The sequence below is a fragment of the Scyliorhinus canicula genome, chromosome 7 (assembly GCF_902713615.1).
Source record: "Scyliorhinus canicula chromosome 7, sScyCan1.1, whole genome shotgun sequence".
NCBI lineage: Eukaryota > Metazoa > Chordata > Chondrichthyes > Carcharhiniformes > Scyliorhinidae > Scyliorhinus > Scyliorhinus canicula.
Window position 1 is genome coordinate 210,312,237 of NC_052152.1, and position 15,936 is coordinate 210,328,172.

Sequence of the window (15,936 nt, forward strand, 5' to 3'; positions counted from 1 at the left end):
TAATTGGATTGTTATTGCTTCAGAGGCATCGTATCCTTCAAAACTCTGGTTGGGAAGGAATGTGACATTCACTGTCCAGGGGGCATGCTGGATAGAACTCCAAGGACAGACAGCGCAGGAACACTTAACATTCTCACAACAGGAATTATTGGTTTGCCGAGCAATAGGCCTCCGTGCTTACAGGCACATTCAACCATTGATCAGAGCCTATTGAAGACTCGCAGCATCAATCTGCTCCCCCTCAATCAATGAACTGTCATTGATTTGATGATCCTTTAAACTCAAAGTCTTGGTTGAGATCCAAACTAACTGAAATGATTTTAAAGAATGCACTGCAGCACAGTACAGGAGCAGCCCATTCAGAGCTGCAGGTATAAGCCAGTTTTTGTGTTCCACTGGAGTCACAGCCCATCAGCAGCATAGCAAGTAGGTCTGAGTACTGTAGCTTGTACAAAACCTACTTTAAAGATTCAAGAACTTCACTGGTGATGACTAATTCAGTTGTAGTGAGCAGATAAGATATTGTGCAATGGTGAGTATTTTAAAAGACAGGTTCCATTGCAATGCTTAAAAACTGTCAGGTCAAAATAGGTTATTTCATTCAATTCACCCAGATTCCAAAGCAACCCCCTTTCGCCACCCACCCACCCCAAAACCCCAAGGCATCAAATGAACTGAATGCACAGGCACTTAGCTCATCGGTTTTCCTTGCTGAGGCAGGGGGGAGGTTCGATTTGATTGCACCTGCCCCTCCACCACTCAATATCAAATAAACAGAGTCTGATTGAATGAAGACACAGCCATATAGCTCTGGAATAATGGTGTGACACCATCCAGCAATCTACCCAGATGGGACAGTCTGGATTTTCTCGGGTTTCTTTCTACTGGGTCATTTCTTCATTTTCATCTTTTCCTTTGCTCGAGGCCATCGCCCACCTTGAAACAGACTGAAGCAGCCAGGAACTCAGATTCCAGATCTTGGTCAACGCGAGGCACATTCCGTTGTAGATGTGTGGGGTGAGTGTAAATGAGCCGTTAATCACGGAGCCTTCCTTCATGCTGACACTTAATGGGCACTTTGTAATGAAGGCAGCACCAATCTCTTTATAACACAGCAGTAAAAACACCAACAAATTCCACCAGTAACACGGAGCACAAATGCTGCTTTTAAAAGGAAAGGCACAGAGTGGGTGAAACTCAAGATTCCCTGTGTAAATGTTAATTAGATTGATGGACTTAAAGATCAAATTTCAGCCCCACTCCAGTCCATTTAAAACCACTCAAATAATAGTCAGCAATAGTTCGTAATTGAACATTTAGACATTACTGGTGTGGACCACACAGAGCCAGCACAGGATGTGATCAGCCAGACATTCAACCCTAACAGCACACAGTGGGATAATGATTCTTACAGGACGAATACCACAGCACAGCTGGAACAAGAACCAATAGGGGAACATCTGCTCATATTTTTCCAAAGGTAGAATACTCCACTTTTATTAGGCTCATTAGGAACCTATAGCACAAAGAAAAGTACAGCAGAGGAACAGGCCCTTCGGCCCTCCAAGCCTGCGCTGACCATGCTGCCTGTCTAACCTAAAACCTTCTACACTTCCGGTGTCCGTATCCCTCTATTAGGGTTAGGGTTATTCATGTATTTGTCAAGATGCCCCTTAAATGTCACTATCGTCCCTGCTTCCACCACCTCCTCAGGCAGAGAGTTCTAGACACCCACTACCCTGTGTAAAAACTTACCTCATACATCTCCTCTAAACCTTGCCCCTCGCACCTTAAACCTATGCCCCCTATTAATTGATCCCTCTACCCTGGGAAAAAGCCTCTGACTATCCACTCTGTCCCTCATAATTTTGTAGACCTCTATCAGGTCGCCCCTCAACCTCCGTCGTTCCAGTGAGAACAAACCGAGATGATTCAACCTCCCCTCATAGCTAATGCCCTCCATACCAGGCAACATCTTGGTAAATCTCTTCTGCACCCTCTCTAAAGCCTCCACATCCTTCTGGTAGTGTGGCGACCAGAATTGAACACTATACTCCAAGTGTGGCCTAACTAAGGTTCTATACAGCTGCAACATGACTTTCCAATTCTTACACCCAATGCCCCGGCCAATGAAGGCAAGCATGCCGTATGCCTTCTTGACTACCTTCTCCACCTGTGTTGTCCCTTTCAGTGACCTGTGGACCTGTACACCTAGATCTCTCTGACTTTCAATACTCTTGAGGGTTCTACCATTCACTGTATATTCCCTACCTGCATTAGACCTTCCAAAATGCATTACCTCACATTTGTCCGGATTAAACTCCATCTGCCATCTCTCCGCCCAAGTCTCCAAACAATCTAAATTCTGCTGTATCCTCTGACAGTCCTCATCGCTATCCACAATTCCACCAACGTTTGTGTCGTCCACAAACTTACAAATCAGACCAGTTACATTTTCCTCCAAATCATTTATATATACTACGAACAGCAAAGGTCCCAGCACTGATCCCTGCAGAACACCACTAGTCACAACCTTCCAATCAGAAAATCACCCTTCCATTGCTACTCTCTGCCTTCTATGACCTAGCCAGGTCTGTATCCACCTTGCCAGCTCACCCCTGATCCCGTGTGACTTCACCTTTTGTACCAGTCTGCCATGAGGGACCTTGTCAAAGGCCTTACTGATGTCCATATGGACAACATCCACTGCCCTATCTGCATCAATCGCCTTCGTGACCTCCTCGAAAAACTCTTATCCAGTTTGTGTGAGACACGACCACCCCTTCACAAAACCATGCTGCCCCTCGCTAATACGACCAATTGTTTCCAAATGGGAGTAGATCCTGTCTCGATGAATTCTCTCCAGTAATTTCCCTACCACTGAGGTAAGGCTCACCGGCCTGTAGTTCCCTGAATTATCCTTGCTACCCATCTTAAACAAAGGAACAACACTGGCTATTCTCGAGAGGTATGGACAGGGTGGATAGCAACAAGCTTTTTCCAAGAGTGGGGGTGTCAATTACAAGGGGGTCACGATTTCAAGGTGAGAGGCGGAAAGTTTAAGGGAGATGTGCGTGGAAAGTTTTTTACGCAGAGGTTGGTGGGTGCCTGGAACGCTTTGCCAGTGGAGGTGGTAGAGGCGGGCATGATAGCATCATTTAAGATGCATCTAGACAGATATATGAACGGGCGGGGAACAGAGGGAAGTAGATCCTTGGAAAATAGGCGACAGGTTTAGATAAAGGATCTGGATCGGCACAGGCTGGGAGGGCCGAAGGGCCTGTTCCTGTGCTGTAACTTTCTTTGTTCTTTAGAACAAGGGGCTAGAAACAGAAGATAGTCTTTAATAAATTGAAGGGGATGTTGATAGGGTGAAGTAGCATGTCAGGATGCCAGTGTGGAGCATTAATATCCAGGTGAAGCAGTTCTGGCGGAATGACCTGCCCGTGTTCTGTAAATACTTTGTATTAACCGGACCCCTGCATAATTAAAACACAGCTTACCGACACACATCCTTCCGATAATTCTGCATCCTGCAATAGAGGCGTGGACCACGGGAATAGTCTCCGACAACTCCCCTTCAAAGACACTGAGAACAAAACAAGTTTGTTAGCAGCAAGCTCTACCACATTGATTAACCATTATTCTGACCAACATAAATGTAGAGGAATGGGTTTGTACGAAGTGAACTCAAAGAGGAATTCCTCAGGCAACCTTTTTTCGTGGTCATGTGAAACCTTGGGACCAGAGCTGAATGCCAAGCCCAGGATTCCATTCATCACCAAGGTTGCTAATGCTAGCATCCCCCCCATACTCTCCTCAACACTCCACCCAATGCTTGATCTGAGAAAGAACTTTAACTCAGAAGATCAAGGAGTAGAATCACGACAATGCAGGAGGAGGCCATTCAGCCCATTGAGTCTGCACCAACCCTCTGAAAGGGTACCCTACCTAGAGTCAGGCCCCCACCCTATCCCTTAACCCCACCTAACATAAACTTTTGGACACTCGGGGGCAATTGATCATGGCCAATCCACCTAACATGCACATCTCTGGACTGTGGGAGGAAACAAGAGCACCCGGAGGAAACCCACGCAGACACAGGGGAAAAGTGAATACTCCACACAGACAGTCACCCGAATTGAACCTGGGTTCTTGGAGCTGGGAGGCAGCAGTGCTAACCAGTAGCCAGTAGCAGTAGTTTACAGGCACCCTAACAATATTTGTAGCATTGGACGGAGCATAAAGCAAGAAATAATTAGAGATTCTAGCAAGAGCAATATAATATTTGCAGGGACTTTAATCTTCAAATAGACCGAACAAATCAAGACAGACAAAATATTTGTTCAATGTCGCTGCCACTTCCTCAGTTCCCATGATCATTTCTCCTGCCCCGACCTCCAAGAGGCTAATGTCCAAGGTGGTCTGCAGGATGGTTTGTACAATATTTTTATGACTGTTTCCTGGAGCAATTTTAAACCTAGAATACTCAAGTCACGCAGCAGAACAGAACTTGCGTATTGCTGAAAAAATACACCGTCAAAGCTGCTCACCTTGTACTTATCAGGATAAATTCACAAGAAGACCACAACAATCTATACTGCATGAGAGCAGGATGCTGGTAGGTTGATCAGTGGACTGATTGGTAGAGCCGTTGCCATGGAGTATGCACCAGGGAACTGTTAACTCTCACATTTTTGTTTAAATTCAAAAATATATTCCATTAAAAACAAAAGTTCAGTAAGAAAGATCCATCTTTCTTTTTGTATCTATCTTTGCAAAAGAAGTCCCAAGTTACATACCAGAAGTAGCTCTGCGGGTTAGTCTGAAACTTAAAGTAATTAATATTGGAGGAGGAATATTAGAGAAACGCAAGGTACTACAATCTCTGGGACCTGATGGCCTACATGCTGGGGTTCAAAAAGAGATAGCTGCAGAAATAGTGGATCTGCTGGTTAGGATTTTCCAAAATTCCCTCGATTCTTGAGCAGTCACAGTAGATTTGAACACTGCTATTCAAGTAAAGTGAGTGAGCGAAAACATGAAACTATTGGCCAGTTACCAGATATCAGTCATTAGGAAAATGCTGAATTTGTTAAAGACATTCTTAACAATGCATTTAGAAAATCATAGTATGATCAGATAAAGTTAACATGGTTTGATGAAAGGGAAATAGTGTTTGACAAATTTGTTTGAAATATTTAAGGACAGAGCTAGTAGGGTGAATAAAGGAGAATCATTAGATGCAGTATACTTGGATTTCCAAAAGATGCCACACAGAAGGAAAATATGCAAGAGCCCATGGAGTTGGTATAATACATTAATAAATATACTGACTGGTTAGCGAACAGGGAGTAGGGATAAATAAGACATAGTGAAGTTGGCAGGCTGTAACTGGTGGAGTGCCGCAAGGATCAATGCTGGCACCGTAGCTATTTACAATCTACATTATAATAATAGTAATAATAATAATAGCTTATTGTCACAAGTAGGCTTCAAATGAAGTTACTGTGAAAAGCCCCTAGTCACACATTCCGGCGCCTGTTCGGGGAGGCCGGTACGGGAATTGAACCCACACTGCTGGCATTGTTCTGCATTGCAAAGCAGCTATTTAGCCCACTGTGCTAAACCAGCCCCTACATTAATGTCTTAAATATATTGCTCTTGGTCTATATTTTCTGACAAGGCAAAGTTAGGTGAAAAGCTGCGAAGAGGACACAGACTGCAGAGAAACAGACAGATGAAGTGAGTGGACAACAAGGTGGCAGGAGGTAGTGTTGGCAAGTGTGAGGTTATTGCCTTTGCAATTAACAGAAAAGTGGATTTAAAAAAAATTGCATCAGACTTGTAAATGTTAAGGCTGTGTGTTTTGGATGGTACTCGTACAAGGAACACAAAGTAAGCCTGCAGAAACAATTAGGAAGGCAAATGGCATGTTGGCTGTTATTAAGGGTAACAGGGCTGATTTAGCTCAGTGGGCTAGACAGCCAGTTTGTGATGCAGAACAAGGCCAGCAGCATGGGTTCAATTTCCATACCAGGCAGGCGCCGGAATGTAGCGACAAGGGGATTTTCACAGTAACTTCATTGCAGCGTTAATGTAAGCCTACTTGTGACAATAAAGGTTATCTTATCTTAGAGTACAGGAAAAAAAAAAGAGGTCTTACTATAACTGTATAGGTAAGATTATTGTGTATTGTATGGCTCTCCACGTTACAGGATAGAATTGTAGTGGAGGCAGTTCAGTGAACATTCACTAGATTGGTTCCTGGGATGTACGGGCTGGCTGATGATAAGAGGATGAGTAACCATAGCAGACATTCTCTGGATTGGTGAATGATTCTGCAGAAGTTCGACAGGAGAGACAGATGGTTTCCCCAGCCTGGGAAATCTGGGGGCCCAGTCTCCGGGGAAAGGACCAATCATTTAGGGTTGTAATGAGGGGAAATATCTTCACTCAGGGTTGTGAATTGTTTGGAATGTTCAAACCCGAGAGCTGTGGATGCTCCACCACTGAATATATTCACAGCCGAGTTCGAGCTTTGGTTTTTCAGGGATCTGGGGGAGCACACTGTTCCACGTGGTTGACTCTTTAATTGTCCTCTGAAATGGCTCAGCAAGCCACTTTGTTGTATCAAAAATGACTACATAGTCTAAGGAATGAACCCAGGTGGATCACCCAGCATCGACCTCAAGACTGAAAACGACAATGGCAAACCTGGCCCTGTCCACCAGGCAAAGCCGTCCTCACTAAAATCTGGGGCCCTGTGTTGAAATTGAGAGAGCTGTCTCAGAGGCTAGACCAACAGCCTGACACAGCCATGCTCATGGACTCTTACCATGTCCTCGACACCACTGCCACCATTCCTGGGTATGTTCTGTCCCACTGGCAAAACAGGCCCAGCAAAGGTGGCAGCACAGTGGTATACAGTTGGGACGGAGTTGCCCAGGAAGTCCTCAACACCGACTCCAGACCGCACAGAGGCTCTGGAATCAGGTCAAACAGACATGGAAACGTCCTGCTGATTATCACATATCGTCCTGTCTTCCCCACATCAGATGATGAACCAGTATTCCATGTTGAACACCTACTCGGAGGAAGCACTGAGGGGGACATGATGCAGAATTGACTGGGTGTCGAACTTCAATGCCCATCAACAAGTGACTCAGTATCATCACTGATGACTGAGCAGGCCGAGTGCTAAAGGATATAGCTATTAAACTGGGTCTGCGGCAGGTGGTGAGGGAACCAACAAGAAGGAAAAGTTAACTTGCCCACATCCTCCCCATGACAGTATCGGCAGGGGTGACTACTGCAAAGACCTTGTGGAGACAAAGTCCTGTTTTCACATTGAGAATAAAGTGTTGTGTGGCACTACCACCGTGCTAAATGTGACAGATTTCAAACAGATCCAGCAATGAGCTGCTGTGTGCCATCAGCAGCAGGATTGTATACAACCACAATCCGTAAACCTGCAGCCCAGCTTTTCCCCACTCTCCCATTCCCATCAAGCTGCGGGAATCAATGAGCAGGGTGCCGGTGGGGACTCCTGCGGGGAATGTATATGCACCTAATTGGGACGCCAGATTCAAAAAGAGGCTGTTTGGAGTGATTGTGGCAGATAATGAGTTCTCCGGGAAGGTAGCAGTGACAATTAAGAATTATGTCTTAATTGGAGCATGGTGGTTAGCATAAATGCTTCACAGCGCCAGGGTCCCGGGTTCGATTCCCGGCTGGGTCACTGTCTGTGTGGAGTCTGCACGTCCTCCCCGTGTGCGCGTGGGTTTCCTCCGGGTGCTCCGGTTTCCTCCCACAGTCCAAAGATGTGCGGGTTAGGTGGATTGGCCATGCTAAATTGCCCGTAGTGTCCTAAAAGTAAGGTTAAGGGTTACGGGCTACGGGTATAGGGTGGATAGGGTATAGGGTTTGAGTAGGGAGATCATTGCTCGGCACAACATCGAGGGCCGAAGGGCCTGTTCTGTGCTGTACTGTTCTATGTTGAACTCTATCAGAATGGGGAGGTATTGGCAGCCACGTTCTGGGAAGCATCGAAAGCCGTGGTCCAAGGGAGAAATGAGAAGTGGCAATCATTGGAAGAGATAGTTGAGGTGGATAGGAGGTACTCTGCGGCCCCCATGAAGGAGTTGCTGGTGGAAGGGAAGAGAGGCTGGAGGGGCGGTTGACGACGGAAACGGCAGTGAGTCGGCAGCGGCGGGCACACGGGGGGTTGCAGTAAGAGTATGGGGAGAAGGCGAGCCATATGTTGCCCCCCCCCCCCCCCCCCCCCCCCCCCCCCCCCCCAAGCTTCTGGGTACGTGGAGGAGGATCTGCTGGCTATGCTGGTGCAGGCGATTTAGCTGATCCCAAAGGGGAAGGACCTGCTGGAGTGCCAGTCCTACAGAACATACAATGCAGAAAGAAGGCCATTCGGCCCATTGAGCCTGCACCGATCCACATAAGCCCCACTTCCACCCTATCCCTGTAACCCAATAACCGTTCTTAACCTTTTTGGTCACTAAGAGCAATTTATCATAGCCAATCCACCTAACCTGCACGTCTTTGGATTGGACTATAGGCGCATCTCGCTGCTGAATACAGGTAAGAAAGTCCTGGCAAAGGTATCGGCGAGAAGGTTGGAGGGGTGTGTACCGGAGGTGGTCTCAGAGAACCTTCATGAACCCTTCTTGTTACTTCCTCAAATAATTCAATCAATTTTGTGAGGTAAGACCTTCCTGTAACAAATCCATGCTGACTATCCCAGACTAGTCCATGCCTTTCTGTGTGACAGTTAATCCCATCTCTCAGGATTGATTCTACTAGTTTGCCCACCACTGACGCATGACTAACTGGCCTATATTTGTTTGGCATTTCCTTTGATCCCTTTTTAAACAATGGAACCACTTCTGCATTTCGCCAGTCCCTTTTAAAAAATAAATTTAGAGTACCCAATTATTTTTTTCCCCAATTAAAGGGCATTTTAGCGTGGCCAATCCACCCACCCTGCACATCTTTGGGTTGTGGGGGTGAAACCCACGCAGACATGGGGACAATGTGCAATCGCCACACAGACAGTGACCCAGGGCCGGGATTCGAACCCGGTCCTCAGCGCTGCAATCCCAGTGCTAACCACTGTGCCATGTGCCGCCTATGCATTCCTCCAGTCCCCCGGTATCTATTGAAGATTGGAATGGAAAATCATCCCGAGAGCATCTGCTATCTCCTCCCTGATCCTTCTGTAGCCTCAGAAACAATTAATCCGGCCCTGGCTACGGCCCACACCACCCATTCCTTCATGGTTACTGAGCTAGAATCTGAGAAATTCTTTCCCAACAGCACTCTCCGTGTACCTACACCACATGGATTGCATTGGTTCAAAAGGTGACACCCTGGGAGGCAATCCTAAATGTTAACCCCCAACCCCACACTCGATCAGGCACAAGGATAGCACTTACCAGTTTCCAAGTGCTAAAACCCAGTTTAACATGTCACAGGAGTGTTGCACATTAAACTGGTTCCCAGGATATGGATATAATGGTGATTTTTGTAAAACGTTCAGGTCAACACTTGGCCCTCTGATTCTTCACCTCAACAGAGATTTGGATGGAGGCAGATAGGTTTAGAGTTGTTGTTCCTGATCCTAGGAGCCCAAAGTGATTCAGGGTGGTGGGAAGGGATGCACAGGAGAGGCATAAGGATCATGTGGCCCCCTCACCTCTGCTCCACCATTCTGTGCCATCACTTCTAAAATTCTTTCACGAGGTGTGGGTAGGCCAGCATTTATTGCCTACTGCCAGTTGCCCTTGACAAGGTGGTGGTGAGGTTTCTTCTTGAACCACTGAAGTCTACGCAGTACTGTGCTGGTAAGGAGGGAGTTCCAGAATTTCCCCCCCGTGACAGTGAGGAACAGCCAATATATTTCCATGTCAGGGTGGTGAGTAGACTTGGAGGGAAATTGCTGTTGGTGATGTTCCCATGTGTCTACTGCTCTTGCTCTTCCAGATGGTAGAGGTTGAGTATTTGGAAGGTGCTGTCTGAGGAGCCTTGGTGAGTTTCTGTCGTGCATCTTGTAGATGGTACACACGGCTGCCACTGTGCCTCAGTGGTGGAGTAAATATTTGTGGATGGGGAGCCAATCAAGCGCGGCTGCTTTGTCCTAGATAGTGTTGAGCTTCTTGAGTATTGTTGGAGCCGCACTCATCCAGGCAAGTGGAGAATATTCCCTCACACTCCTGACTGGGGCCTTGTAGATGGTGGACAGGCTTTGGGGGGTGGGGTGTCAGGAAGGGAGTTACTTGCCACAGGTTTCCAGCCTCTGACCTGCTCTTGTAGCCACAGTATTAATACGGCTAGTCCAGCTCAGTTTCTGATCAATGGTAACCGTCCAGGATGTTGGAAGTGGGGGATTTTGGATTTAGTAATGTCATTGAGCATCATGGGGCGATACTTAGATTCACTCTTGTCGGAGAAGTCATTGTCTCGTCTTCCAAGCATTATTCAGAGATTCCTACTACAGAAAGCGTTGACCCCAGTAGGGACAAAAATAATAATAAACTGTCAACATTGCCAATTTGGGCACACTGGAGAATAGTTTGGAGAGTGACAGGAAACTGCCCCCGCAGGGCAGCAAAGAAAAATATCACAACTTCATCACATCCAACAGCTCGGAACCCCAAAGCCTTTTTAAAAAAATATTTTTATTCTCCTCCTTTTTCACATTTTCTCCCGAATTTACACCCACCAACAATAAACAATAATCAGCAACAGATATGTCATTCCCCAAAACAATAACAACGATCCCATCCGCCCACCAAACCCCAAACATTAGCCCGCATGTTAACATAAACAAATGACAAAAAGGAATCAGGGATTACCTATAGTCGCCATTAACACACACAGCCCCCCTCCCAAACTAATGTTCGATGTTATCCAGTTCTTGAAAGTGCATGATGAATAATGTCCATGACTTGTAGAACCCCTCCATCCTTCCCCTCAGTTCAAACTTAACCTTCTCAAGGATCAAGTATTCCAGCAGGTCCCCCCGGCCACGCCAGGACACAGGGTGGAGAGGCTGCTCTCCATCCCAGCAGGATCTGCCTTCGGGCGATTAACGAGGCAAAGGCTACGATATCTGCCTCTGCACCCGTCTCCAACCCCGGCTGGTCAGACACCCCGAATATGGCCTCCTGGGGACCCAGCTTCCACTTTCACGTGCACCACCTTGGAAATTACCCTAAAAACCTTCTTCCTGTAATCATCTAGCTTTGGACAGGACCAAAACATATGAACGTGATTAGCGCCCCCCCCCCGCAACTTTCACACACATCTTCTACTCCTTCAAAGAATCGGCTCATCCTCGCCCTCATGAGGTGCGCTCTGTATTCCACCTTCAGTTGTATCAGCCCCAACCTCGCACATGAGGTGGAGGCATTCACTCTCCGGAGCACCTCACACCAGAACCCCTCCTCCATATCCTCTCCCCAACTCTTCCTTCCACTTTGCTTTGATCCCTTCCAGTGGTACCTTATCCTTTTCCAACATAGCTCCGTACACCGCTGACACTGTCTCCTTCTCCAGTCCCCTTGCCGCCAGCGCCACCTCCAACAACGTGGAAACCGGTTCCTCCGGGAAACTCTGTATCTCCTTCCTGGCAAAGTCCTGAACTCTTCTCTCTGTTCCAGCCCATACTTCGCTTCCAGCTCCCTCAATCCTGCAAACCGACCTCTAAGAAACAAATCTTTTAGCGTCTTAATCCCTCCCCATTTCCGGAAGCTTCCGTCCCACCTCCCTGGCTCAAATCTGTGGTTCTCCCGAATCAGCATTTCCCTTGACACTGCCCCCAGCCCGAAGTGTTGGCGAAACTGCCTCCAGATTTTCAATGAAGCTATTATTACCGGACTCCCTGATTATTTCCCCGGAGCTATTGGGAGCGGCGCTGTTGCGAGTGCTTTCAACTCCGACCACCTGCACAAACTCTCCTCCATTCTGACCCACTGGAAATCAACCCCTCTGACCCAGCCCCGCACCTTCTCCACATTCGCCGCCCAGTAATAATACATCAGGTTTGGGAGACCCAAACCCCCTGCCTGCATTCCCCTCTGTAGCAGCACCTTTCTCACTCTGGCCACCTTCCCTCCCCATATAAACGAGGTAATCCTTCCCTCAATCTCCCTGAAAAAAGCCTTTGGCAGGAAAATTGGCAGGCATTGAAAAATAAACAGAAATCACAGCAACACATTCATTTTAACCACCTGCACCCGACCCGCCAGTGACAGAGGGAGACCATCCCACCTTGCAGATCGGCTTTCACACTCCCAACCAAACTAGTGATATTGTACCTGCGAAGCCTCCCCCTCCCAGGCAACCTGCACCCCCAGATACCTAAAGTAAGTCTCTGCCCTACGGAATACCCCACAGCCATTTGAGCAATGGATCAATGCCCAGTGCAGAAGAAGGAGGTCATTCAGCCCATCAAGTCTGCACCGGCTCTTGGAAAGAGCACCCCACTTAAGCCCACACCTCCACCCTATCCCTGTAACCCAGCAACCCCATCTCAGTTACAGAGGGACATAGATAAGCTGCAGAGCTGGGCTGACAGGTGGCAAATGGAGTTTAATGCAGAAAAGTGTGAGGTGATTCATTTTGGAAGGAATAACAGGAAGACAGAGTACTGGGCTAATGGTAAGATTCTTGGTAGTGTGGACGAGCAGAGAGATCTCGGTGTCCATGTCCATAGATCCCTGAAAGTTGCCACCCAGGTTGAGAGGGTTGTTAAGAAGGCGTACGGTGTGTTAGCTTTTATTGGTAGAGGAATTGAGTTGCGGAGCCCTGAGGTCCTGTTGCAGTTGTACAAAACTCTGGTGCGGCCGCATTGGAAAGGGTACAGAGGAGATTTACCAGGATGGTTCCTGGTATGGAGGGAAGATCTTATGGGGAAAGGCTGAGGGACTTGAGGCTGTTTTCATTAGAGAGAAGAAGGTTAAGAGGTGATTTAATTGAGGCATACAAGATGATCAGAGGATTAGATAGGGTGGACATTGAGTGCCTTTTTCCTCGGATGGTGATGTCCAGCACGAGGGGACATAGCTTTAAATTGAGGGGAGATAGATATAGGACAGATGTCAGAGGTAGGTTCTTTACTCAGGGAATAGTAAGGGCGTGGAATGCCCTGCCCGCAACAGTAGTGGACTCGCCAACACTAAACGCATTCAAATGGTCATTGGATAGGCATAAGGTCGATAAGGGAATAGTGTAGATGGGATTTAGAATGGTTTCACAGGTCAGCGCAACATCGAGGGCCGAAGGGCCTGTACTGCGCTGTAATGTTCTATGTTCTAACCCAAGGGCAATTTATCATGGCCATTCCACCTAACCTGCACATCTTTGACCTGTGGGAGGAAAGTGGAGCATCCAGAGGAAATCCACGCACACACACGGGGAAAACGTGCAGACTCCGCAGTGACCCAAGCGGGAATCAAATCTGGCACCCTGCCGCTGTGAAGCCATAGTGCTAATCACCATGCTACCCCTTATACATTAGTCAGCTATATTACTGAGATATTTCAAAATGATTAGCAGAGAGCAGTCCACGGTAAACTGAGATAAGAGGGTGGGAACATTTCCCTTTGATGATTGATGCTACAATTAGCCCTCTTTGCCCCCGTCTTGACGTCCTTGAGACAGTGCTACGCAGCTGCATGGATAGCAGTCAACGTGTGGCTGCTGGTCGTTGTGACAGTGATACATGGGCTGATGCCGTGACAATGTAGGTCTTAGGGGACAGGGACAGAGGAGAGGTTATTCTCATTAAGTTTACTGATTATTTCTATATGACTAAACAACAGAGTGCTATCCCAAGACACTACTTCTCCAATTTTGCATAATAAATTTGGCATTTGACCAGCGTAGTTGGCCCATTAGTCATCACTGAACTGATGGATGAGATTCAGTGCCAACAGCCATTGCAAATCAGCAGAAATGTCGGTTTTAAAGCAATTTATATCTGGAATTTGTAATATATGGAATCAGAGAGAAATAAAATATAACATAACCGGACTCGGAATTGTAGATTAGGAACAGGAGGCGGCCAAAGCATGGTGAATGTGGCAGCGCACAGATACTGATCTAAAGCAACACACCACAATCTTAACAAACGCTTGTAGGCTGGGATACATCACCAGTCCTCCTCCTCCTCAATGCCGTTTTAGTGACAGCTATGGGGCATCTATCAAAGCAGCAGAGCAGTGTATTGTGCCCAATATTCGCACCTCTGGCCATAGTGTTTAGTTTGAAGTGTAGAAGTGATAGATCTGGCCCCATGTAACTGCCATACTGCTTCTCGGTTACCTGTAATCTCACATGGCTGTTCTTACAGAGTCCACACCCTCACATTTTATTACACCCACTCACCAATGCCAGACCTGCCTGCAATTGTTTCATCAGAATGCCTTCTAGCTTAAGTTGGGATATATTGCCATCCATTCCTAAATCTAGGTCACTGCTCTCTTCAGGTACAAGCAGAGGCTCGGCACAGAACCCTTGGAGACAGATATCGCTTGTCATTGCCTGACAGTCTGAGGCCTTCAGGCTTTCTACCCCAACTCTTCTCTCTGCACCCTAGCCAGTTTCTCATTCATGCACAAAGTTGCCTCTAATGCCATGAATTTTTCTTAGCTGGTAATATAATCTCAGATCTCTCCCAATCCAGATGTGCGGAGAGAGAGAGAGAGCGAGAGAGAGAGCGAGAGAGAGAGCGAGAGAGAGAGCGAGAGAGAGAGCGAGAGAGAGAGCGAGAGAGAGAGCGAGAGAGAGAGCGAGAGAGAGAGCGAGAGAGAGAGCGAGAGAGAGAGAGAGAGCGAGAGAGAGAGCGAGAGAGAGAGCGAGAGAGAGAGCGAGAGAGAGCGAGAGAGAGAGAGCGAGAGAGAGAGCGAGAGAGAGAGCGAGAGAGAGAGCGAGAGAGACAGATAAATGCAAACCTATTTAATCCTCCACATTATCTGAGGATGTTACCCCAAGACATGCAGCAATATCAGGAGGATGAAATGCAGTCTCTGGGATTGTCACTAGAATGTAAATGCCAGTGCAATGCTTGGACTGAGTGAGCAGTCAGATTTCTGGATGACTCACGCTGCACCATGGAGACACCTACAGTAGGTCACAGGCAGACTTTGCACTGTGTGCTTCCATCAGAGGAAGCTATTTGCTCAAACACACCATTGTTTAGTAAATATTTTAAAATATCTAAACAGGACACTCTGGAAACGAGCACTTGAGTTAAGAGGCACTCAGTCACTATCTGCAGGGGGAATTAATGGCCTTGTTACACCGAGGGGGGTGAAATGGTTCTCACTTCACCCCAGACTATCCCTGCACTCATTCTCTGCTACTAGGGACAGAAAGAAAGGACGACTGGGTGCAATGAGTTAGACACAGACCTTTACCTTCCATATCTTGGGGTCAAACTCAATTCATACGATAAGAATGCAGGAAGAGGAGGAGGCCATTCAGCCCCTTACGCCTGCATTTCCATTCTGCTAGATTGGTGTCTTAACTCCACTCTCCCACCGTGGCTCCATTTACACCCTTGACGAACATCAATCTCAGGCATTATTAATTGAGTCAACATTGACTGCTTTGAATGACAGAAGTTTTACGCTGTTGCCACCATTTGGCAAGAAAGGTTTCCTAACTTCTCTCCTCATTGGCTTGTTGGCCTGGCTCAGAGTGGTAGTATCAGACAACACGATGGAGGGGATCCTCAATGTGACTCTACAAGGACTGTGCGGTGGTCACTTCTACCAATACTGTCATGGACAGATACATCTGCAGCAGGCAGATTGGTGAGGATCAGGTCAAGTGAGTTGTTGCTTCCCTCGCCTCCTGATAGGAGCAGGAGGCGGCCTTTTGGCCCTTCGAGCCTGCTCCGCCATTCATCATGAT

General features: G+C 47.2%; 1 protein-coding gene across 1 annotated transcript in view; it reads right to left on the reverse strand.

Moving 5' to 3' along the window:
* Positions 1 to 15,936, reverse strand: part of LOC119969773 (eukaryotic translation initiation factor 6) — a 108,166-nt gene that overhangs the window by 53,703 nt on the left and 38,527 nt on the right. Inside the window, exon 3 of the mRNA XM_038803847.1 lies at positions 3,504 to 3,589. Within this exon, the coding sequence (XP_038659775.1) occupies positions 3,504 to 3,589 (86 nt within the window). The remainder of the gene's footprint in view (positions 1 to 3,503; positions 3,590 to 15,936) is intronic.